Below are 24,873 nucleotides of genomic sequence, written 5' to 3'. Positions count from 1 at the left end.
GAGACAACTTTATTATTTACAAGAGACTCAAAAATCTATCTACACACCCACATCATGCTTCAACCAAGGCAATCAACCCTCCAGTAGATATTATTAATACATGAAGCCCCATGACCCCCATGGATTGTGATATTATTTCCTCCACTTTACAAACAGAGAAAACTACACAACAACAGTTATTAAAAAGCTCTGTGAGGAAACCCACAATGGAAGACAACATATTTCCATGGGGCCAGGATTTTTCTCTGGTCTCTGACTCTGTGCCTGTGCTTTAACTTCATAATTCCTACCAAACTTCAGTGAAGCAAAGCTCGAATAATTAAAGAGATGTAGCCTGCTTCCACTGAAGCCTGTGGCAAAGCTCTCATTATTTTTACAGAAGCAAGACTAGACTAAGTATTTTTAAAGCAGTTGTGATCACTGGAAGGCACCACTGAGTTCTCAATATTATTAGCTACAAGACTGCATCTATCTAAGAGCAGTGTTTCTTTTAAAATCTTTAAAACCCTTTCTGAAAACCTACCAGGTTTTTAAAAGTTCTTGTTCTTCAGAAGAACATTATTGAAAAAGCACTGAATGGTCATTACTTACATTGAAATTTTTTGTATGAATAATTTAAATGTGTCGCTAAAGCGCATACCAAAGGCCACTCCAGCAAGGGAGGGAGTTCCTCTGAGAATTCTCACTTCTTTCATATTTGCTTTTGCCCCTGGTTATAACAGCTTTTCCTTCATTTTCCAATTAAAATAGTATTGTAATGAGATTTGGAGTCAACAAGCTTATTGCTATATTCACTGAACAAAAAATCACTATATACCTCAAAATGGAGGAGGGAAAGCTTTTCAAAGTCTTATAGATCAAGTTCTTAATATGAAATTGATTAGATTATAAGCCATGGCAGACATACAGAGTTTTTTGCACTTGGCTGCCCTGGGGTTTTTTTGAGTAATGAAATTTTCTCTACATAAGTAGTGTCCGACTGAAATAAACCCATCCTAAAGATCATGAAAGATAGGTTCCACCACACTTCCTCACTCAGTTTTAAAACAAAAATTATCTCCTGGGTATGAGATATTCCTAATACAAAGGCATACACAGGTTCTCACCAAGCCTTTTGGGCAGAAAATGAGCAAACATGCATGACTTCATTATGTTCTAACTGTGACCAAATCATTGCAGCCAAGGGCCTTCGCATGCAGAACTGTGCCAAGAGCATCAAAAGGACCTGCCTTTATTAAGTGTGAGCAAGAACTGCGCTGACCAACATGAGTGCAACAGCTCTCACAGGAGAGGTCACGGGCAAATGAACTGCTGTGGGCCCCCCCAGGCAGCAGGGAGGGTTCAGCACAGCAGCTGAATTACTCTCCCTGCAAGGAGAGGGATAAAAAGGAGGGTCTGCTCCAAGAGCCACTCTGATCTGGCTGTACTTCTCAAGGGATCTTAAAGAGAAAGCTTCATTAAGCACCTCTAGAAGCTAGAAAAGCGTAGATAGCAACAGCAATTTTCACACAGGAGAAAAATACCACAATTATTATATCAGAGGGTTTTCCAGGAAACAGGGGATGCAACAATATCCTGAAACCACATGCACCTGTATGTTAAATAAATCTCAAACAATGAAATTTTTTGCCTGAGCTTTCCTTGATTTTGCAGCACAATGTAAACATTTGTCATGCGGACAATAACTGCCATGTCAGCATAATTTTTCAGACATACTCACCCTGATTAAAGAAAATGGAAGGGAAAGCCTAGAGTGCTGATGCTTAAAGGAAATTCCAACATTTCAAGTGTTCATACTTTTCACTGAAAACATGTAAGGCCATGGGAAGGCAAAGAATGCAACTTCAACAAATGCTGCTTTTGACGTACCCACAATCACAGAAGACTTCAAGAACAAAAGCAGCTTAGATTGTTCTCAAACAAGGATATCTGTGAATACGCAAAGCTGTTACTTATTATTTTAAAAGGCTATTTTTGCAAATCAGCTTTAAAGAAAAAAGAATCCTCGTTCTTTGCTAGTCTTAGTCTGCACCTCCTGTAAGCTTATCAGTATCAGGAAGTTTAGGTTTTCCACAGCCTTACCTGGCTGTTTTAGGTAGGACAATGTATCCTGTCATTCCAGGATTCATTACAACAGAGTCCCTCACAACTTCACAACATTACAGTCCTGAGTGAAGATAAATCAGTGAATAAATTTATTCACTTAAGGCAAAGAATAAGCATGTTTCTCTACAGCAGCAGACCTTGTGCATCGTGTATGGTTGGACAATTTTTTTAAACTAGCTTCATTTTCAGATGAAGAGCAACAGTATTCTCAACAGCAAGGACAACTTGTTTTTTTTTACAGGCATGAAAGCAAGTCCTTTCTTCTTTTTGGTCAACTAAATGCAAAAAAGTATAATCCCCCTATTTGAATTTACTTGCAGTAAGACTTGCAAACTCGAACCACATTTACAAAAACCAGTATCTGTTGTTTCCTTAGAGGAACATCTCCTAAGTAGCTCAATTTTCCATAAAGGGACATGAACTGTCTCCATTCTTCACAACACAGGGCTTCCCATATCACAAGAAAGGATTTCACCATGCTGGTGAGCACAGTGCAATTTCAGCTGTTTAAGCCATGTGTACCACTGGATTCCTTTGTTCAAACTAATCCAATTCAATCTCATTTGTGTCTTTTCAGTCGTCTACATATTTTCATCCTTGCAGATAGCTGCACATCCGTGCCAGCTACTAAATGTCAGTCACTCACACATTTTCCCTACTCCCCTGCCCCTCTCTAAACCTCAGACACTAGCTATTTTCACTTTACTCCACGGTGTGCCAGGTAAGCATTAGTCTCATTTCACAGCTGAAGACACAGATATAAAATAATGTACTGACTTGATTAAACTGAGGGGGAAAAGAAAAAAAAAAAGAACTTGTGAGTTAACACTTGTGATCAACAGAAACGGAGTAAAGGATAAGAACTATTTCATTTAACTATTTATTTAAGACACTGTTAGTACCGTGCTACTGAAACTTGAAGTTAATACAATACTATCATTATGTTTGGCAAAGTAATGCTTTGAAAGCACTCATTAAGCCCAACTTTCATCACAAAAAGGCCATATGCTACTAAAGCAGATTTTTGAAATTTAAAAAGCGATGCATAGGGCTGACATTAATAAACATTCAAAAGGAGCCTACACATAGAAATAAAGGGGGGGAGAAGCCTATAATTTTTCACACAATCTTTTACTCCATTTAAATTGTGCTATTAAGCTGTGCTACTAAAAAAAAGAAGAAGTTGGAAACCTACTTACCAAAGGGTAATCCTTTGCTTTATATACCCAGAAACAGATAGGGCGATTACAGTACATTTAATATTTGATACGAAAAAGAATTAAAGAAGAGAAAAATAAACTGGTACCAGATCTAATTTCACACTCAGGGGATTACAATGCAGAGAATACAACACACAAGCATTCTTCACTGACAACAGCACTGTGAAATCTCAGTGGATTGCTGGCACTCCTAGGATTTAAAAGATTTAATGTTCTGCTTCGTTACTTCACAGCATGCAAAAGTTTGAAGGCCACTGGAGGACCAAGCAGCTTAGCAAGGAAAAATAACAGAAGAAAAGGGCCTCATCAAACTTACAGGATCTTGATGGACCTTTTTTGACAGCATTTTACTGTGCTTAAATTGTGGAAATTAAAAACCAGAGTCCTTCTGTTCCCTTAGGGCAGTCAAGGCCATGTAGTAGGTGCCATTCTGAATGCCCCAAAAGTAGCCTGTACATGTACTGACACCCCATTTTTACTTAACCAAATAAAAAGAAAGTTAAGTCCTTTTTTGCTGTAAGGAATGACACCTGCCTCCCTTAAAAAACATATATACTTGCAAGAGGGGAAAAAAAAAAAAACCAAACCACAAAATAAGAGAAACAGGTTGATCAAACTCACACCTGGAGTAGCTGAATTAGAACTTTTCTTTATACTTGAATAGAGGTCATTGCTTGTCCTGGATCTCCAGGAGTGCACACTTGGCAAATACATGCTTTCCCATGGTCAGCACTGGGGTGGACCATTGCTCCTCCTCAATGTAAGAATTATAATTAGGGCAAAGCATCTTTGTGAGCTGCAGTAATTTCCCCCTTTTCTCCCCCGTGCAGCCAAGCAGGAGCAACCCTGCAGGGTAGGTGACAGCACTACAATAGCTAATCCCAACAAGAGAAACTCTGAGCAAGGAAATGTGCTCTGAAAATGCAATATGTATTCTAAGAGGATGAGACTCCTGAGAGAAACAGAAGGTCTCAGTAATTAGTCCTTGGGATGAGAAGGTGGCTCTTTTGCCTAAGAAGTCCTTTCAAATCTTGGATATTTAGTTTAGTACAAAGAAAACAAGCTCTTTTGTTAAACAAACATCTAATCACCTAGAAATTTTAGAGGCACACATGCAACTTACAAAAAATAACTTCAAACAGCTGAATTTGGTGTTTAATGTGCCCTCTGAGCTATCTGCATAACACAAGGTTTTCAGTTGTTTTTACACCTTTTATGAAGAAACATTTGGGAGGAAAGGTTTTGTTCCTCTTGTTCTGTTTAGAAAGCCCTAGAGAGGAAAGTCAAAATCCACACAAAATACACCTCCACCCTTCTCATGGTGCCTCCTGGGCCTGCCATAAGCCTCCCCCAGTGCTGAAGGGCACCGATGGGTCTGATACACCACAAGCACAGCCTGAATGCCTCAGGGGGAGCCCCTTCCCTCCTCATGCTTTATTCCCCCTTCTTGGTAACCATTTCACCCAGACCTGCTCTCACACACTTCTTCCTATTTTCATCCCTAAGGAAACCCACTGGGGCAGGAAGAGCCCATCCCAGGGGAGGTGGCACGGCGGCTCCTCAGGGACCGCGCATGGGGAGCGGTTTCTGTCTCGTGCCTCTTCAAAAGTTGCAACCTGTTGGCAGAGAGCTGGTCACTGACCTCACGTGGTCCTGAGCACTGCCAACCATCCATGTGATGAATAGGCATTAAACCAACCACATTCACTTTGGTAAAAGTGTACACAAGCAGCAAAAGCATCTGAAGCTCTGCACAGGAACGTCTGAGCTGGCAGTAAGTCGGCTGTGGGATGTGCTCTGACACCACGGCCTCACCACTCAGAGTGGGAGCAGCACTGAACAATTCCCATTCCTCACCATTGCATCCCTCCCCTCCCTTTCCCCGCTAGCTGTACCCAGCAAGGATGTGACACTGGTGAAAAAAGCCTGATCCTTTTTTCCTTTTCCATGCCAGCTTACACTTCAGCTCACAGGAGAGCTGCACAGCTTACAGAGCTGCAGTGGCACAGCCAACCCACGGTGTGAGGCCACATGGCCATGAGAGAAAGGGATGTGCCAGATGAAGGGACAGCAGGTGACAAGGGAAGGACAGCCCACACATTTGAAACCACCACAATTACATGATATTTTGGCAATACAGGCAGCTTCAGGTGTGCTCTCCTGTCATGCCTCTCTTGTGGATCTACAGAGCACAGAGAGCTCAAGGGTTGTGCATTGCCAACTGGAATTTCTATAGCTGACTTACTAATTTAAAATAGTGCAGGCTGCATTTCTACCACCAGAATCATATTCTCTGTGAGTTCATGCATTCCCAAGTCTCACTGAGTGCCATCACTCACCTCCTAACCTCGTCAAATTACTCCAAAAGTACTCAGAATCTGCGGCTTTCATAGGTAAAACATGGGAAGCAAAAGGAAGACAGAATTGAAGAAGAAACAAACCAGGATTCCCTAAGCAGTTCTAGCTAATGCAAAGTTTGAAATATCTAGGTCTATTTTATTTTATATCCCATATGAAAATGTTTGTTACAGCAAGTACAGCACAGCATGTAAGCAATAATTGCTTTAGAAGGCACAGTAATATGCAAGATGAGTGCTAGTGCTGAGGCCAAGAGAGTCCAGGAAGAGCTCATTTGCAAAAGAAAGATATTTGAATTAGAAAGCATATATTAGTAAGTGAGGGTCTCATCAGCGTATGTATTTTCATCAAATATAAGGCAGCTCTAAACGCAGTATGAAATAGCTGCTGTTTACAGGACATTATTAGAGCCATTCAATATAGTGTTTCATTTTGAAGGCTTACTGGACTTAAACTAGACTGGATAGACAAAACAGAAGGCTGCTTATTATTTGAGCAGCACTCACCTCAGAAGGATATTAAGTTTACAGCCTGATGCTGCTTACTCATAACAAAGTCTAATTACAGCCTAACAAGCACACCCACTGGCTTCAGTGAGACTCGGCAGAGAACGAGACAGGATCCACTGTATGTCAGGTTTGGCAGCTCCCCGATGAAGTGCTCCAGAGGAAACAAACCATTTGGCCAGTTAATAGAGGAAACTATTTAACACGGAAGCCGGGGAGAAGTGATGCAACTCACTCAGCCCACAGCTTCTGCCAGGGCCAGAAGCAGGGCTTGGGAGCTCTGCAGCTTTCACGGGTGTGCACAAGACCATCAAATCTCCTAGTGGAAAATGATCACCTTCAGCAGATCCTTAATTTCATCATTTGTTTACAGCTTTGAAAGAAAGTCACAGAATCACTTGTTTTTATTACACTGGTAATTGCAGAGGGACTTCAGGTATGTGTATGTATATATATATATATATATATATATGTCACCATCTTCTATTCTATTAGAGGAACCTACTCTTCTGCAGCTATAATAAAATGCAGAAAGACAATAAAGAAAAATAACTGGGGAAGAAACTGCGGACTAAATGACTGTTGTTTTCGAGCTCCACCTCCCACCTCCCCATCATGAGACAAACATCAAGTAGTAAATCAGTTCTGCATATCAGCTTGGCATACCACAACACACAAAATACACACCCATCCAACTGGTATTTCTCCTCCAAAACACTGAATATTCAATGCCAGCAGTATCAACCTAGACAGCAATTTCACTCCAAGAGCTATCTCTTGGTTTTGAGTTGGGCTCTCTGCTTTGCTCTTCAAACTATACTCCACATTGCCTGTAGACTACTCCTGATCACAGTCCCTGCTCAAAGAATCTCAATTCAATCAGACCAGACAAAGTGGCCACCAAAGTGGCTGTGGAGGTGTCTCTGTTACAGGGCGTCACAGCTGGGACCACTGATCACTGCAGAACTGTCCTGTGGAGAGCATCCTGGAAAGCAGTGCTAGTGGTAATGCAGGGACTGCAAGGCAGTGACACATTGTGGGGAAACCGCATCAAACTGTCTAAATGTGGATTCCTTCCTGCATCCCTTTATGTTCTCTATTTATATTTATAAAAAAACAGACTTTCTTAAGCTGTGCAGACTCAGGTATGGAGATGAATCTGACTGCACTTAAGGGCTGGCAGTGTATAAGGGAAAGTCTTTGCTCTGCTCATGACAAGCTATGTATATTTTGTTGCAACTGTAGAACAGTGGCCTAGATAAAGTGAATATCCAGAATAGTTGTGTTCCTGACACATCACAGCACTAGCAGTCTCAAAACATCTAGGGGGCCAAATACCTGTGTTTCTGAAAACTAACAAAAGGAAATCATGGAAGGAGGAAGGGATGGAGGTGAGAGCAGCGCACGGCATATTACTCTGCTGAAAAAATAGAGCTTATATCTCTGCATTAAAACATTGAAACCAGCTACATCAACAACACCTATTTTATCTCTCACAAGCACACACGTGCTTTTGGAATGCCGTGAGAGCCAATTCATGGAGGCAGAGCAGCCCAGCAGGCCGTGCCCACACGTGGCGCTCCCACGCTGAGGCCTGTGCCAGGGCCCAGCACCCGGCTGCAGGGGCTGGAAGGACGAGCATGGAGCAGTGCAGGCACAGCCACGGTGCAGGCAAGGGCTGGCGGCAGCTCCCCACACACAGCACACTCCCCAACCCTTTTGCCAGGTCTCCTGAAATGCTTCATCTCCCTGCATTAAGCACAGGGGAAATTGCAGCCATGCATATACAAAACAAGGCTAACATGACAATTTTGGATGTGTACTAACTGGTGAATCAGACGTTTTTCCACCTCTCATTTCTCTCCTGTGTTAAATGACGAGTCAAACTAATCCTTCCCCTTTGAAACTGTAATATTCAGATGAGAAGTGTAAAAGAAGACTTGATCTTTAATTCTAAATTCTACATGTATTTTGGTTACAAGTCTTAATAAGGGCATGCTAAAGACCCTTCAGTCACTTCCTTTCCTCTTGATTTTATCTTGTTTCATTCAAATCACTACGACTTCATACAATTTTGCTGTTTCAAGCATTGAAACCTGAATGAAGTAACAGTCAGATTGCCATCAAATTCTAAGGCCTCCCCAGCGAACACAGACAACCTGCAATTTCTTCTGCATGCCAATACTAGCAATGCTGCAGGTATCTCTGCATGGTTTCAGGCATGCCTCCATGTGCTTCTCCTCAATGAGCTGGGAGGAGGAGAAGGAAAAGGATAAAAAAACCAGGGTGGCCATTATGTCACCACATCCATTTTTCAGGATGCAGTCCTAAGGAAAAGCTCTTGGGTTCACATATCAGCAGGAACAGCCAGTTGGAATTCCTGCCTCACTCAAGAGGAAGAACTTCAAAAAGCACACACAACTGGTTCTCAGGCTCTTCAAAGAGCTCTAGAAGCAGGAAAATACCAGACTGCAACATATTCAAAACCCAATAATAACAGTGGCAGCTTCTGCCATCTTCTCACATTAGAGATGTATCTGCAACCAACCCCAGGAGCCAAGAGAGATAACAAGACGGTATAATCAGCCCACAGGAGAAAATGGAAGTCAGGAAGAGGGAAGATGGAGGCGTCTCAGGAAGACAGAAGATGGAGGCATCTTCCAAAATATTTAAATTTAACTATTTTGGTCAACTACTGCACTGGAAGTTTTAAAGATTAAGTTGAGGGGAGGTAGAGGTTAGAGTAGAAGTAGAAAAGGGAAGAAGTAGAATAATGCTTATTTTTGATCAGTGTTGTCAGATGTGCTCTCCAACTTTTAACTCTGCTTCCTTGGTGAAGAAGAAAGTGAGCTATAAAGAGGCTGCCAAGCTTCGAAGCAGGGAAGAAAAAAGGAAAATAAGCAAGCAGGTAAATGTCTCAAAGACACAGCTTCAAAAGGAACTGACAGTGCCAACACCATTAACTGGGGAGACTGCCTGCATAAATCCATCCATATTTGAATGTGTTAATTTTCCCAAAGCTTACAACTGAATCAAAGGCTATTTCATACTTCAAGAAAAGAGAAAGGGTCTGAATGAAGCAGGGAAAGAAAACCAAAAATCAGCACGACTGTGGCGGTGAGGAGAGCACAGGCTGACCCCCACACAGACATGCTATAAGCAAGATATGATTTCATCCACAAGAGCCTCCCACAGTAGTGCCTGCCTGAAACGCTGCTGCCTGCACCCTACAGTGATGCCAGCATGCCTGTTTACACAGCCATGCTGACAATCAGATCTGGCTTCTCCGTGCAAAACAAAAGCCACAAAACATGTTGGGGTTTTTTTGCATTTTTAAGCCAGATCCAGTCCCTGCTCTGGGTCACGTGAGAGTTGTATGGCTGTGCCAGAACAACCAGAGTGCATGTGGGGCTGGCACAGGGGATGTGAATCCATCGCATAAAAAACAGCTAAAGCCAGCTCTCCCTGCCAGGGACAGGCTTACCTGGGCTTAGAGGAATTTCTCAACAAGCAAGTAAAGCCTCTCCACATAAGTCGTTTTGGAGACAAAGCTACATCTGATGCATCCCCGTATTGTGCATCCAACAGACATTTTCAGGGGGTGAATAAATAACACCTTGTTCCAAAGTTTCTGGCTCCCTGTCAGTGTCTGCTGTCACTAGACTGCAGAGTGTAAGACACCAGCTGCCTGCTGAAGGGATTGCCTGTGCCTGGCACGCCCAGGCTGCAGCCCTGATTTTAGGTTACAAAAGGACAACCTGTGACATGGCATCCCAAGGGAGGCAACTGTCCAGGGCTTGATACCCATGCTCCTGAACAGGCTCATGTGATAAAATGCACACAGCAAAGTTTTACTTGCAAACCCCAAAGCCCTTGTGTTCTAGTGCACGTTACACTGGCATTCAAACAGTTGAATCCGAGGGGAAAATGAAGTTGCTAAAATACCTGTATTACAAGCAGGGTTCTGAGTGCAGTTAAATGCCTGTTTCTTTTGCTACATATCAGTTTCAAATCCCCCCTACTCAATTTACTTCAACTTTTTAAAAGATAAAATTCCTCTCTCATTGGCATTACTTTTGCAATCTCTTAATGTTTTGTTTCATTCATACATTCACAACTGATGAAATGATCTTTGCTTTGAGAAGCTGAATTCTCATTTGCAAGGCAAACAGCATTCATACCCAAAGAAAATAAAATGCTCATCACTTTTATTGAAATAAAAATACCTTTCCACCTTTTCAAATGCTTGATTCCTGTTCCTCTGAGTTTTAACTCTGCAGAGTTATCACAGCACACTCCAACAAACCTTTTCCACTACTAGAGTGAGAAAACACTCAGATGTGAACTCTTGCTTTGAAACAGAATGGAAAATCCTGGCAGGCTCCTGTGGAATGTGAAATAAGCCTTATGTGCAGTAAAACGTGCAACAATGTGAAGGAGAAAAGTAGAAGAGTCATTGTTTTGGCTAATTCTTGAACAGCTAAATTTTGGAGAATAAAACAACCACGTAGAAAACTCATATACACTGAAAAAAACAGTTTGAAAATGGGAGCAGGGCTCATTTTTTGCCCCCACTCTGTCCCAGCAAGTCTTACAATTACTTAGACAAGAAAAGGTATTTTATGCCTTTTATTAACAGAGATTCCCAGATCCATGTAGTCCATATTCTATGCATAATACCAGCGTCCATGTAATCCATATTCCACTTACCTTTATAAGTTACTAATTTGGAAAATTAATATATACAGACCTGAAAATTTAGTGAAAGAGCAACTCCAAGAGGTGTCTTATCCAAAGCTAGTACTAACACACAGAAGCTTTCAGCTCCCTGAGAAATTAGGCTGCAAAGCTCTGATTTGTAGCTCTTCAGGTCTCTGGCACCATACCATGGTACACAGCTGTAAAAAATTCATCAAGATTTGGAAGCACACCCTAATGATGTTTATTTATGTGAAAACTGGTGCACATAGTGAAACTCACACAAAATATATTTTGTCAATTCTCCCCAGCTACCTACCCCAAGTTTACATTTACTTCTGTTTAAGAGCTATTTTCTCCTTATTTGAATATTTCATTAAAATCCCCCAAAAGAACATTATAAGTTTCTAATGCTGCATTTTTTTCAGCTCTGACAACAGTGAGAGAATCTTTGGCTCCCTGGAATCACAGCAGCACAAAAATATATCGGTAGGGTGCAAGAAACTTCTGCTGCTCACAAAATGTTCTCAGTGTGCAGCACATTCCATGTTCAGAGCAGTTACTGTGCTTTCCTAGAAAGAAGCATTTGATGTACATCTAACAAAACTAACTGATTGTAGCACTTGGAAAACAAAAGGACTGTAACAATAAGGTTATTTTTCTCCTGCTTCTTAGACACCATGGGCTGACAACATGCCACCTCTAAGGAAGTCCTGCCTACTTGGTAAAAAGTCTTAGCACTAGAAAATTCCCTATTATGAAGATGCAAACTCCAAAAGTTTGGCTGAGAGTTGTATGACAGATACACATTGATAAAGCCACTATTTCCAGCTTTAGAGCTAAAACCACTCAGTTTTCTGTGTGTGTTAATCTTTGGCTGAGTTTGTGGCCTCTGTAAGTCCTTCTGATGCTGCCTCTTGAAATGATGCAAATAAATTGCAAATTCAGCATTTCCATACACATGGGATTATATAAGGAATGCCAGGACAACCGAGATGTACTAAAAAAAAATTACTCATGTTCAAATATTTTGTAGTTATTTTTTATCTGCTGAAAATAACTTAAACTTGCATTTTTTACATATGTTGCAGAGTTCAAAGTCTTTGGGAAGAGGAACAGACTTCAAAGTATACCTTCAGAATACTTCTCTTTTAGGATGAAAAATATTTTTGTTTTTTATAATTTTTAGTTGTCAAACGTATTTTGAAGAGAGATGATGAGCTCAGACACGCATTACTGAGCCTGGTAGAGAGATTATTGGATAAAATTCCATGGGCTGTGCAGGTCTGACTAAGCACTGCTCTGTAAAAGCTTGGTATGAAGCTACAGACTTGAGGAGAACAGAGAAACAGGCTACTCCAATTTTACACTCAGATCATAATTTAGAGCTTATGCTCATCCTAAAACTGGCCCTACCTCTTTACTTTAATGTTGGTGCCAGAACTGCTGCCTCTCATCTGTGTCACTCCCGTGGAAAACTCCCACTGCCTACACCAAGAGATTCCAACCCAAGCTATACACCCAATAAATGACCTTTTCTCAAAGTCATTTAAAGGCTTGAGAGAAAGTAAAACAAATGGGGATAAACAAATGGCAAGGTTGACAGACAGAAGGAATAGAAATAGAGAAAAGAAGACACAGCTTCACAGTAGAACTATAAGCATGATTAATTGGAAAGAAGCCTATGGATTTGTACTGTTTATTTTGATCTACAAAATATAAATTAAATACTGCAACTTAAACAACCATTTCCTTACTCATTAGACTCAGGTATGCATCAAGCCTTTATATATTAAAATGATGAATAATTCTGCATCTATCATTCAGCAAAAGCTCGTGCATGCTATATGACATGAAAGAAAAATGAAGCAACAAGCAAGTCAGGGAAAGACATTCAATGACTAAGCACCAGACCTGGCAAGGACAACAGTGAAGCAATCCCTGCACTGACATGTAGAGTTAATACACAATACTGACAAGGTGGGCCAAACTTCTTGTGCCTCAGAAGGCAGCAAAGCCTGGAAGAACAAGCTAATAGCAAATAATTGTAAAGACTGACATGCCTTTTGCTTCCTGGTGGAGAGCAGTGGTGGCAAGAGCACTGCTGTGCAGGGAGGAGCTGTGGTTGGCTGCTTCCCTCTCCCCTGGCCTGCCAGCTCCACAGCAGGGGCTGCAAGGAAACAGCACAGACAAAAGGGAATGGAAGGCAAAAGCGCAGCAGACAGTGAACCGGAAAACATCTGGTTCATCTGGTTATCTGGCCAAAGCTCACTCTTTTTAGCACTTGTCTCTCTAATATTACCAAAAGCTTTCTGGATATTCATCTTGATGGAAGTGGAGAGGGATTTTTTACAAGACCGTGCAGTGATAGGAGAAGGGGTAAATGGCTTTAAACTGAAAGTGGGCAGGTTTAGATTCCAGGCATTAGGAAGAAATTCTTTACTGTGAGGGTGATGGGGGCACTGGAAGAGGCTGTCCAGTGAAGTTGTGGATGCCCCATCCCTGGAGGTGTTCAAGGCCAGGGTGGATGGGGCTCTGAGCAACCTGAGCTACTACAAGGTGTCCCTGTTCATGGCAAGGGGGTTATATCTAGAACTTAAGGTCACTTCCAGCCCAATCCATTCTATGAAATCCAAGTGTGCAAAAACATTAAGTACCTGCACAGTGTAGTAAAGCAGTCAAAACTGCAAAAGTTTAGTCACCTGCTAATTATAAAATAGAAATATAGCGATATGGACAGGTTTAATGCTTTTAAGGACATCAGATCCCCTGTGGAAAGGGCAAATTTCCAAGAGTTACATGATATCTGGTTTGAATTTTTACTCTCTTGCCATTTAGTATAATAAATTGTGGTTAAGAATTTGCGTAAAAATTGGAGCAGGTTACAGAGGAGTAAACTATTTCTGAATTTATCAAATGACCACGAAAATGTTCCGTGTTATTTACATCTCTATCATAGTGAAACCTCAAAGTAGATTGAGGGTGCTTTTAAAGAAGTTTGATGACAAAGCAGCACTTGTTAGATAAGCTTTGGAAAAATCTTGCTGTCAGGGCACTAACCTGCAGCTGAGAGCTCAAGGCAGGAACTCTCTAAACTCTGTGGTAGTTCCTTCCTCAGACACCAAAACTCACATTGGGTCTCTGACAGATTTGCAGCAGTTGATAGAAGTCAGACAAGTAAAGTAGCTGCTATCTCCACCCCCACACCCTGGCCCAGCCAAAGGTTCCCAGACTGCACACAGAGCAGCTTGGGAACAAATGGAGTTTTCCTCCCAGGAACCAGGGTCTGTTTGCCTTGGTACATGCCCAGGTAAAATGTGTCATTTCTACACTGGAGCAAGTGGAATTGCTTGCCAGTTGTTGCCTCTCCCTGAAACACAGTTTTCAGCTCCCATATAATTTCCCATCACAGGATCCAGACAGCCCCACTGGGAAATGGCTCCAACAGGCCCAAGAATGAATGGGATATGAAAGTACTCATCAAACCAGGTTCTGGCTGCACAGGCTGTGGGCAACTGCTCCTTGCTGCTGCATCCCACAACTTGGCATAATGAAGTGTCCAACCAAAGGACCATCTTTGGACTCGAAGAATAACTTGCTAGAATTGTAACCTTAACTTTTAAAGGATATTCTACTATAGCTCTAATGTCCCATTGCTCTGCTTTCAACATGACAGCTCCTACTAAAATTGCTTCTGTTCCAGTTAATTCACACTTTGAATCTGCTCATACAGTATCAGTTAGTGTAACATTCAAATAACGTTATGGATTAACACTGACGTTTTATTTCAGCTCTAAAGACACACAGTGAAAATTACCCTAGTAGGAAAAATGTGAAGGAAATATCTAACTAGACAAAAACTGTCAACACCACAGTTATACCCAAAAACCAGTTACAAATAAAACTCTATAGCCAAAACCAACTTCCAAATTATTTGTTACCATGAAAGCAACTTCCATTGTTCTTCCCAAGCCAACCTGTCTGTATGGACTATAAGCACCAAATTATGTGCATCTCAGTGAAGGTCTTCCAGAACACTTACCACAAATTACACATCACACCAAAATTTATCATTTATCAAAATAAGCACCACAATTTTCCCATGTTCATTGCTTATATTCAAGATTAATGCCAGACTGGCATTTACTCCAGTGGCATTTATTTTGGTGAATGGTGGCAAGACACATGATGACACACCTGACAAATAATAAGTTTGGTATGGGGAAGTGTGGATATTGGCAAGTTCCCAATCTTCAGTTTATTGTTTTCATCAAGACAACCCCAGCTCTAATTTGGGAGCATTTTATTTTGGGCAAAGAACTCATCTAGTAGAACAAGTCATACTTTGTTAGTTCTTGCCCAGGGAATAGGTGTGTTTCTCAAATTACACTCTCAGAGACTAGAAATAAAGAGGATAGGTTGGGAAAGAAAATCATTATTGGAGCTGGGCTTCAATTTAATTGGAGACAGTGGAAAAGAAAATACTGACTAGGTATTAGCACATTTGTATTTTTTCATGCAGTGAAATATTGAATAAAAATTCAGCAAATATAACTCAAAATATTTTTAATGCACCCTATTGTAACAAAATACCCTATTTCATTTCATGTTTCACCCTCAAACATTATGACCCTGTCTCCTGAACAGCCTTTGTATTTTGAACATGTATTTTCTATCCAGCAAACATCTACTCTACAAAGACAAATTTTATATTAAACCTACCAGAATTTAATTCTCGAGTGTTACTGGAGATGCATTTCTTTAATAACCCTTAAAATTTGCAAATATTACAGTGTTTCACATTTTAAGGAAAATTGCTGCAATTGATGTGTCAGTTTTGAGTAAAATTAGTGCTTATGAGAAGACTCCAGGTTAATAACTCTGGAGAAACTTGTCTGTTTTTGTTCCATTTAGATCTGTAAAAAGCCTGAATTTTTGTATTAGAAATGCAGATCCTGTCTAGCCTAGAAGATCAAGAGTCTGCGAAACAGTGACACTGCAAGAGTAACAAAATCAAGTTCAGACAACAAAAAAGCCAATTTCATTTGGGCTTCCCACAAGTTTTTTAACCCTTTTGAAGAAATAAAACCACAGCAGTAATTTGCCAGTTAACAGAAAACAGAGCTTCATTCATTTTGGCCAGCAGGTCAGCCTGGTTGTTTCACATAAATCACAGAGAGGGTCAGGAGTATCCCTGCATGGCACACAGAAGGCACGAGGCCGTCAAGGGATGCTGCTTCTGAATTACCAACAGCCACATTAGGAGGATCTGAAATAGACAAGTCTAGGTTTCAGCTGTGGCCTGTCCTATCCCAAACACAAACAGATGGAAAGAATACAATTGATAAAAACTCTAAATACAATTTTGTAGTTCAGTCTAACCTTGTAATATTTTTAGTTTACAGTGCTTTCTCTTTGCCTACTTTTTTTTATTTTTTTGTTTTGAGGAAAGAAAAAAATATGTAAAATTTATTTAACTATTGAATGAAAATATCTATAAACAATTACACAAACAACTTGACTGCTGTTTACTTTTGAGCTCTACAACCATATGAGCAGCATCTTTAGATGAAATTTCTCAGTGACTTCAAATCCTCTATCATCTGTAGCCTGGGAATTCAGCACCTCTAGGCAGTATACAAATTTATGATCTTCAGTTTAAAAAAATAATAAAACAGAAAAAAAAACCCTCTTACTATCAAATCTACTAACATCAAAAAAGGGCATTCTTTTCCTCAAAAGTGTTCAGACTTTAGCTGACACAGAGTAACTAGAGGCACATTTGTGCATTCATGCTTTTCCAAAAAAAATAACCACCTTTAACTTCTCCCAGTGTGCAGCATCAATTTAAAAACAATCAGGAAAAGCTTTATAAACCAGCAGTGAACAAAAGATGTTTCTGGTATCGTGACGAAGCCAACACTGACACAGCGGAGTTAGCAGGGCATTGTGTTCCTCCTGAGCAGCTACTGCAGGCTTCAGCAAATGGAAAAACCAGCACCATGATCCAATCACAATGTATTCCTGAGTTTAGGATCAAAGTGCCAGGCTGACAGATTTCTGCCAGCTAAAAAACAGGTACATTTACTGTCAGGGGAAAAAAAAATTAGCTGGAGGACTAATGTGAAAACAGAGAGTAGTCTTCATTTTTGCCCTGGTTGCCTCCTCAGTGCTAAGGCTTCAGTCCTGCTCTTCACGCCATTAACACTGGAGACAAGGATGCAACCAGCACCCATGACTTAAAATATGGCAGACAAAACCAGAGTGGATTTACATATCACAGGACATAAATGAAAGCAAGTTAACATTGAAGCCTTCCCGTATACTAAACTCTTCACTGTGGTTTTCCAAAGCCTCATTCATCCCAGCAAGATTAAAAAACTGACACAAAGAAGCAAACGTACAGGACAGAATGCAGCACACACAATTCTTTACTAGATAGTAATAAAATAGCAGTTTTTATAAAACCCAAGGGGATGATGGGCTTAAACAGAGCTCTGCTGTGTGGACACGTGCCGTGGCACAAGGCTGCTCACCAGCCAGTGGTGCCAAGGGAAAAGGAGCAAAAAATGGAAGATAATACCTGTGAACTATGGCCCTCCAGTTTACAGTTTCCTAGAAGGATTAAGGAAACACATTTTTCATTGTTAGAAAGCAGTAGCCCAATTTCATCAGCTTAAACAATTATTAAATTCACCTGGCCAGCAGTAACAGAGTAAATTTAGCACTACTGACTGTGTAGCAATGAAGAAACACTTGGTAACTCTTTAGTAACTGAAGTTTTATTAGCTTAACTGCATCTTCCACATGTAAGCAAACAAAAAATTAAATGTGCCGTGGAAATTGCTTTATTTGTGCTTTTCCCTCCAGTCCTTTACACATCTCCTGCTATTTACAGAGCACTTCTGTGTACCAGGCATTCACGTATTTCAAGCTGACAAATAAAAGCAATGAATGCTGGAACTGCAGCAATAACACATCTCAGAGATGTGGACATTCCAGCACCAGTAGGGAATAACTTGGATTAGTGATATTCTGTAAGGAAACCAGGCACCTCCCAGGACAAGGGGCAATGATTTGAAGGTCAGGTCGCAGTGCTGACAGTCCCACCTCAACCAGCAGTGATTTGGTGAGCACAGACCATCTTGGCTGGGGACCACGACACCAATTCTCTGTTTATTGCAGCAGAGGAATGCTGGGGTGGCACAGCCATCAGCCTCACTTCATTCATTCTGCAATTGCTGGCTGCATCCAGAGCCACAACACAGCATTTCCCCTCAGCATCTCACTTTTCTGAAATTTTGCATCTCTGCTCCCAGTTACACTCCTGTTGTTCTAGCCCACTATGAGATGCCATACATCACATGTTATATTTCCCTGATTTGGGAGAAGAAGACACCACACTCTTATTGTGCCCTCTCTGGCTGTGCCTCCCCTTGCTGCTCTAGTTGCTGCATCCCTCCTCACCTCACATTCCCTCACTCTCTGCCTGGGACACCAGCTCAGGACCTGGCTGCCCAGTTCCTCACAGGCAGTACATCTTCCCTCACAGGCTTTCCCCACGTTAAGGTGTCCAGAAATATCCAGAACTGCTGATTGTCTCTTGTTACCATGTCTGCCTTGCTGATATTTTATTTTTAAGAGAACCATATGAAAATCAGCATGACAATGAAGCAGGGCCAAGCCACTAATCAGAAACTGTTTGAAATTAATTTCCTTAGAAACATAAAATATAAACACTTGCACAGTAGGATGAGGAACAAAAAGTCTTCAACATCAAAATGAAAACTTTTCTCTGGTTTTTAAAGTATGATATCATTGTAGCACCTCTAGATTTTTAGAAGCAAGTAATTTTAAAAAGCATTCTTTGGTTTGTTGAGTTAAAAAATAAGAGAGCAAGCATACATAACGCAGAGAAACAAAAAGAAAGAAATATTGGGATTTTCCACCTTAGAAATTATGCAGACACATACCTGAGATAAAACATGAAAACACCTGCTACCTATTTATCTTAAAAACATTTAAAAGCATAAAAATATTTTGGAGAACTTTTTTTTTAAAGATGTAATTCTGCAAAGGCTTCTGCATTTGATTGACCACAATTGTGGAATTGTTCCCTAAGAACTGCGTTAACTCCTAAAATACAAACAAGGATTCTAGAAACAAATCAGAAAAGTTCCTTTGAAGCACTCTTATTCAATTTCAGTATTTGATATGGCACTAACTGAGCAGAAAAGTCTTTAATAAATTAGAAGTGCAAAGAATGCAAATACAGTGCACACATCTTTTTCATCCATATCTGCGGCTTTTGGTGCAATCTTCTCCTAAAACTCAGCACTCAGTTTGTACCCATAATTTCAGGTTTTCCTACATTTTTCCCTATTTCACCAAGGCAGGCATTTCAAATACCCTTTTTTTGGTAGCTCCTCCTCAGTTTATGCTATTTAGCTTTCTGATGCCTATAAAGTCAGATTTCATAGAACACCCTTTTACACTATCAGATGTGGTTATTATCCTACACATTTGTGTAGGATTTTCATGTTTTCAAAAATAACAGAAACCAAAAATCTTCCTTTGTTATCACACTATTATGCAAACAAGATTTTATTTTTTCCCCCCTATGAACAAGATTTTTTTTCCCAATGCAGTTAGTCTCTTTTCTGTATATTTACATCCATGGCATTTTGCTGTTATCCAGAGCTCTGGACAGTACTGTGACCTCACCCACAATTAAAATCATAAAACATGTGCTGGACCTGAATAAAATCAATATCTCTAAAAACAGTGGCATAAGTAGAAGACTCATATTTACCATTTGGCTCAGAATATTCTGCGTCCATCATCGGGTGTCAGCAGGGACAAAGCGAAGCGTCTCGGAGCACCAGCAAATGGGCTGCTTCCACTGAATAGTTTGGATGCAGTTTGACAACGAAAACACTTTTTAAAACAGAAAACAAGCAGGCAACAGCAAGCTGAATAGCGGGTGGAAAGCTCTAGTAAGCGCATTCTGTGGTGCAGGCAGCTGCAAATCACAACAGGCCATTCCCCCGGTTTGTCAGGGGATCCCTACGAGTTAACACAGCCTTGCAAACAATAAATATTGTTCTGGCCACTCGTAAAGGCCCATTAATTTTGTCCACGTTTATCAGAGATTGCATCTCAATTCATAAAACTCTGTGTATAAAAGAGCCTGTCCTCCAAAACAAATTACATCAGCTCCTCATTAGTAAATATCTTTAGAAACAAAACAGGAGTCAAAGTTTTCACAGTTTGAAAGGCACAAATAAAAACAGTAGTTTTAAATTGACTCTAAATGAAAGCATGGTAGAGTGAAACAGCTATATTCCCAGCAATTGTACCAGGCAAAACACCCATGCAGATGGTTTTCTCAATATCACTTTTTTGTGACAGAAGACTCAATGTTGCCCATTTGCATTAGAACGGCCAGACAAAATCTCTGTGTGCGATAATTTGCTGTAGCTGGAGAGAATTTGCAATGAGAGCTTGAAAGTTTTCATAGCAACCCCCAGTGTCCCTGTGTGCACGAGGGATTAGAAAGGAGATGGACGCTTCCTTTGCTGGCCGCTCAAAACCAGTGACACAGGGCACAGTCCCAATGCCACACACCTTGAGCGTTCTCTAGGCTGAGCTCCAAACTTCCTGACCTTCAGTGTCTTTTAGCTATTCATCATCTTTCTCTTGCCTAAACACCCTGCCTTCTCTTCCCCCTCTTTTCCAGCTCTCCATTTGAAGCCCTTAATGCGGGTCATTCCAGTTCTGACAATCAATAGTTTTTTGCGGGTTTGAGCTGTATCCATTTGGCTCTAATTTCTCACTCCATATTTTTTTATAAGTCATTTGAATGAAGAGCAGTCCTTACACACTAAAGATTTATCCAGACGAGTTTCACCATACACAGATACAATTTTTTAACACAAACAACTATAACTGATTGACAAAAATAATTTTATACTTCAATGCTTTTATGCAATAAAGCTGAAGAAGAAGTTAAATAGAAAGCCCTCAATGTAAGTAATTGTTTCTGACATGCATATAACTTGATCTGGAAGCGTACAACTTGATACATTTCACGAATACAAACGCCTGCCCAGCAAAATCAGGAGATTGCAGCAAGGCCAGTAGATAGGTCCCATTAGTAAAAAGCTAGGACTCTCATTAGTACCTGAAATTCTTGAAAGGCTATAAAATGAAAAATGTAAACAATAAAGCCAGTAGAGATATTTTCTAGAACTCTTCTAGCTCCTTCCTGCAAGGGTGTGTGATAATGCACAGGTACAAACCACAGCTACCACAGTGCTCTCACTCAATTCCTCGAGAGTCTAAAGAAAGCAGATTCCATTAGGAAACAAGAGTACTTCAGCTAACTGCAAGGCTTATTACCATGCAAAGCTTTTCCAGAATAAATGGAAAACCTCCATTGTGTGCCAAACTAGCATAACTCACAAACTATAAATGTGGAGTCATAATATACACGGTGAATATTTAATGTCAGGTATGCTTAGCTAAGAAGGAAGCCCTTTAACAGTTGCATAAAAAGGCAAAATGAAAAGAATATTTTTGAGAATTACCCTTAAAGATAATAAAATATGCAAGTCTGTGCTGCAGATCAGAAATCTTATTCTACAATGTGCAATGAGAGGGAAATAATTAAACATCAGATAACATGATATCCCTGGAAAAACACTGGGGGAAAACCTACTTGCCTAACTTCAGAAACACAGAAACAGAAAGTAGCAAAAAAATTGAAGCTCTGTATTTTGGCTGGTTTATTTCACCACTTTAAAATTTATCCTTTAATACCATAAAGATGGCAACTGTTATTTAAAGAGCAGGAAAATATAGCACAAAGACAGGCCCTTGCAGATTCAATAAAGATACAAATTGAATTAATTATTATTGCTCAATGTCACTAATATCTTACACACACAGAGTAGATTTTGTAGGATACACAGTTACAGCAAAAAGCCCTTCATCAGTCTTTTGTGACCATCAGAGTTAGCACTATCACTTTTATTGTCTCAAAACAAGCCAAGTTGGAGGAAAACCTTGCTACTATAGTTTCAGAGAGCCCTTCACCACATTATCAGCTAGAAAAATGTAGTGTGGTGGCTCTGAATTCCCTTAGGGCTAAGAATAGGGCATGAATCAATTGCTCACCCTCTATCTCGTCCCAAGCAGGAGGAAAAGGTGAGCCAATTGTCATGTTTACTGCATTTAATAAAACACACAATGTTCCCAAGACCATGGTGGTGCCTGACCTGGGAGGCCAGCAGGTATGCTGATGGGGACACTGGGTTTTTCTGCTGCAGAGTGAGGTCTTCCCAACAAGCAGGAGCATTTCCAGAAGCCCCTGAAAGGAGCAACATCTTAAAACATTTTTCCATATTTCTGTGGCCTCAGAGGTTTTTCAGTCTCTTGATTGGTTTTTCTTTCCTCTAACTCCAGGTAAGGCACAGAGGGAGTGATACAGGACAGAAAATAGAGCTGCCTGCTGCCAGCCACGGCTGCCCCGCTTCAGGGACCAAAAGGAAGAGTTACCATAAGAGCACGAAACACAAAATGCTGAGAAGCAATGGCAAGAGCCTGAATCACTGGTGGCTGAGCTCATTAAAAGAAAAGAAAAGTTAAGGGGAAAATAGAGGGAAATGTGCCTAGTCATATTGACAGCATTTGGAATTGTTTAACTAAACCTGGGTCTAATATGTGTGTTCATTGGAAGGGACTTGCAGCAAGTGAGTACAAATCTCCACCTTAGAAGTACTCCCAAAAATTAAGTAACCATCCAGATTTCAGCCAGAATAAAAATTGCTTCATCTTGTTGATAAATCATGTAACATGTAAGCATCTTTCCTTTTTTGAATAACAGGCATCACTTATAAACCTTAATGCATTTCATCTGTAACATTGCTTCCTGTTCCTGATAGGGAAAGGAAAATTCATGAGGCAAATATTTAGCTCCAGGCAACAGGCCAGTATAGCAACAGAAAGTTTTACACTTGTGCCAAGATTTCTTGGTTCCCTTTTAAAATGAAAATCGTGACAATTATCTTGATGCTCTCTGATGAATCAGATCTGTCTATATGAAAAAAAGACTTTTTTTGTTTCCAACACACTATTTTACAAGCTTATTCACTTTCTTTAAAAAAAAGCAGCTTATGTACCAACTTAAAAGCTAATGTGCTTGCATGAAAACATTCGCAACCAGTCAAGCCACAGAGATTTTCAGTCAGTAAACCTGAAATGTGAATTGAAAGAGATACAGGATTTCTCCAAGGGGACGAATTTAGAAACACCTTTCAAAAAAATACAGTTTCTGTCTGCTTTGTTCAACATTTTCCAATCCACACTATCAATCTGACTGATTTGTATCATCAATCCTTGGTAATGTCAGCATTTCAAAAACTGCTGTGCCACAAATTAAAGCTTCAATTAAACATGGAAAAAAACCCTCGTGGCATGCTCATGCTGCTTATTATCACAACTCTAAATTTAAGGTTATTATTCTGATTCTTTGTCTCATACACACTGGATTTGTTTTGAGGTCTTCCCAACACTACTCTTGGGTTGTTTTCCCACCAAACATGGAAAAATCCACTGATCTGCAGGTAGGAGTATGAACTCTCATTTTTAATCCCTGTTTTAACTGTGGTCTCACACTGAGCAGCAATTTAAGGCAGGCTAAGGTCATTCCAGTTTGCAAAAAGTTCTGGCTCATTTCCAGTAGGTTTTCTAAAGCCTAAGTTATTCTGTTATTTTTCAATTTGCTAAGATTCAGGAATCTAATCTGTTTCTAATGTGCATTTGTTTCCATTGCCTTTGCAGCTCTTCCCCCAGAAATCTCCTCCTGGCTCTCACAAACATGCTTCTTGACCAGCAGCTAATTGCTCCCCCTGGTAAAGCTGAATCCAAGAGTGCTACAGGTACAAAAGTTCACAGCAGAGAACAGCATTTGGGCAAGAACTTCCCATTTCCTGGACTTCTGCCTCTCCCTCCTTCTCCCCTGCCTGGCAGAGCTGCAATTTCACTTTCTGCTTCCAACAGAAGGAGCACACAAGCATATTTTCAATGAGCAAACTCTTGTTAAACCCAACGGCATGTGCAGGGTCCAAAGCTCATCATGCACAGAATCCAATTCTTTTGCCAGTCAATTTTCCCCACTGTGAATTACCAAAATTCATTACTGTCAGGATGGGAGCAAAAACTAAGGTGAATAAATAGAGACCACTTGACAATACCCAGGGAAGCCCTTGCTGTCACCCAGCAGCTCCTCAGCAGTCAGCCTGCCCCACTGCTGTAGGCACAACAGATCTCCTCCAACACTCTCTGCTTGCACTGCTGCTGCACAGACACATTGTTTTCTGCACAGGCTGAAAGACCCTGAAACCAGATACTCTGCAGCTCCTCAGCTGGTGCTTGTAATTCTTTTCAGTCCATCCCCCAAGACAGAGAACAGCACCCTGAAGAAGTATTTCAAGGCCATTTCAAAAGGAATCATACATTATGCAAAGCTCCTTTCACAACAGACACCAGGGATAGAGATCCATGGTAGAAAGCCAGTATATCTATGAATAAAATACAATACCAGGACTCACTGCATCGGATTCTATGTTTCCCTCAGCCATTCACTTTCTGTATTATCCAAACCCAAATCTCCTGCCCTTAATAACCCTGTGGTCAGACATGGCCCTCTCTCTGTGCCTTGCAGTGTTCACATGATTTCATACCTGAGATACTTGTAGACATGATGACAATACCTAATTTTAATTGTTAAATCTTTATCTGTGAGTTTGCTTTATTTTCTTAATACATCTGGTATTAGTCCAATGACTGCAAAATTACCCAGTCCAGAGCTTTCCTTTTATTGGAAAAGTTTCCATTGACAGTAGTTCATGAAACTGAATTCTAGAAATTAGAACTGACTCTTTTTGGCTTTCTTTGGTAAGAACTACCTCAAATGAGTTTTC

General features: G+C 40.5%; 1 protein-coding gene across 6 annotated transcripts in view; it reads right to left on the bottom strand.

Annotated features, from left to right (window-relative positions):
* Positions 1 to 24,873, bottom strand: part of NHSL1 (NHS like 1) — a 181,019-nt gene that overhangs the window by 128,631 nt on the left and 27,515 nt on the right. Inside the window, exon 1 of one of the 6 annotated variants that reach the window (XM_064708325.1) lies at positions 19,701 to 19,804. The exons of the other annotated variants lie outside the window; for them this stretch is intronic. Coding sequence (XP_064564395.1) covers positions 19,701 to 19,731 — 31 coding nt within the window. The 5' untranslated portion in view covers positions 19,732 to 19,804. Of the gene's footprint in view, positions 1 to 19,700; positions 19,805 to 24,873 lie in introns of those variants that run through there. 6 annotated transcript variants of the gene reach the window in all.

The sequence above is a fragment of the Zonotrichia leucophrys genome, chromosome 3 (genome assembly GCF_028769735.1).
Source record: "Zonotrichia leucophrys gambelii isolate GWCS_2022_RI chromosome 3, RI_Zleu_2.0, whole genome shotgun sequence".
NCBI lineage: Eukaryota > Metazoa > Chordata > Aves > Passeriformes > Passerellidae > Zonotrichia > Zonotrichia leucophrys.
The sequence above is the reverse complement of the archived record's forward strand: the minus strand, read 5'-3'. Positions and strand labels throughout refer to the sequence as shown.